Source organism: Rhincodon typus, unplaced genomic scaffold (genome assembly GCF_021869965.1).
Source record: "Rhincodon typus isolate 14 unplaced genomic scaffold, sRhiTyp1.1 hic_rhity00016413, whole genome shotgun sequence".
NCBI classification, from domain to species: Eukaryota; Metazoa; Chordata; class Chondrichthyes; order Orectolobiformes; family Rhincodontidae; genus Rhincodon; species Rhincodon typus.
Window position 1 is genome coordinate 1 of NW_025982051.1, and position 605 is coordinate 605.

Sequence of the window (605 nt, forward strand, 5' to 3'; positions counted from 1 at the left end):
ATTGCAGGAGGTTGCACGTTACCAACACTCCCCCGCACCCCCCCTGGGGTTCCTAGGCTCTGCTGGTTTTCCCCATTCACACTGCATTGTCCGCTGGCCAGCTGCTGGGAGACGGAGGCGTGGCAGTGGAGAGGCTGGGGGACTGGGGGAGGGGCTGGGGGGAGAAAGGGCTGACCACCTGCTCCTGCTACCTCTTCCTCCGCCGTACCACTGTCCAGCCGTTGGCCGGCTCCCCCTGGGGCTCTGCCAGGGCGCTGGGGTGGGCTGACTCGCTCGCAGGTTCCCGGGTCTCGCACTCCATGGCCTGGCGCCGAGGGCAGGGTGGGGGAAGAAAGAGACAAACAGAAAACACGTCACCGAGAGGTGGGCAGCAACTCGCTCAGGCAGTGGCGACACGGTACCCACCCGCTGGGGAAAAGGGGGCCAAGAGCAGAGAAAATCCCGCGAGGAGCTCAAACAGTTCATCAGCTTCGCCAACACCTTCCACCCCGCCTTCACATTCACCTCCCTCCCCTTCCCGGATCCCTCCGTCTCCATCTCCGGTAACCCACTCACCACTGACACCCGTTTCAAACCCACCGACTCCCACGATAACCTCGACTGCA

At 63.8% G+C, this 605-nt stretch overlaps 1 protein-coding gene across 1 annotated transcript in view; it reads right to left on the minus strand.

Moving 5' to 3' along the window:
• Positions 1-8: 8 nt before the first annotated feature.
• Positions 9-605, minus strand: part of tsr2 (TSR2 ribosome maturation factor) — a 4,860-nt gene continuing 4,263 nt past the window's right edge. The window contains exon 5 of the mRNA XM_048594885.1: positions 9-304. Coding sequence (XP_048450842.1) covers positions 188-304 — 117 coding nt within the window. The 3' untranslated portion in view covers positions 9-187. The remainder of the gene's footprint in view (positions 305-605) is intronic.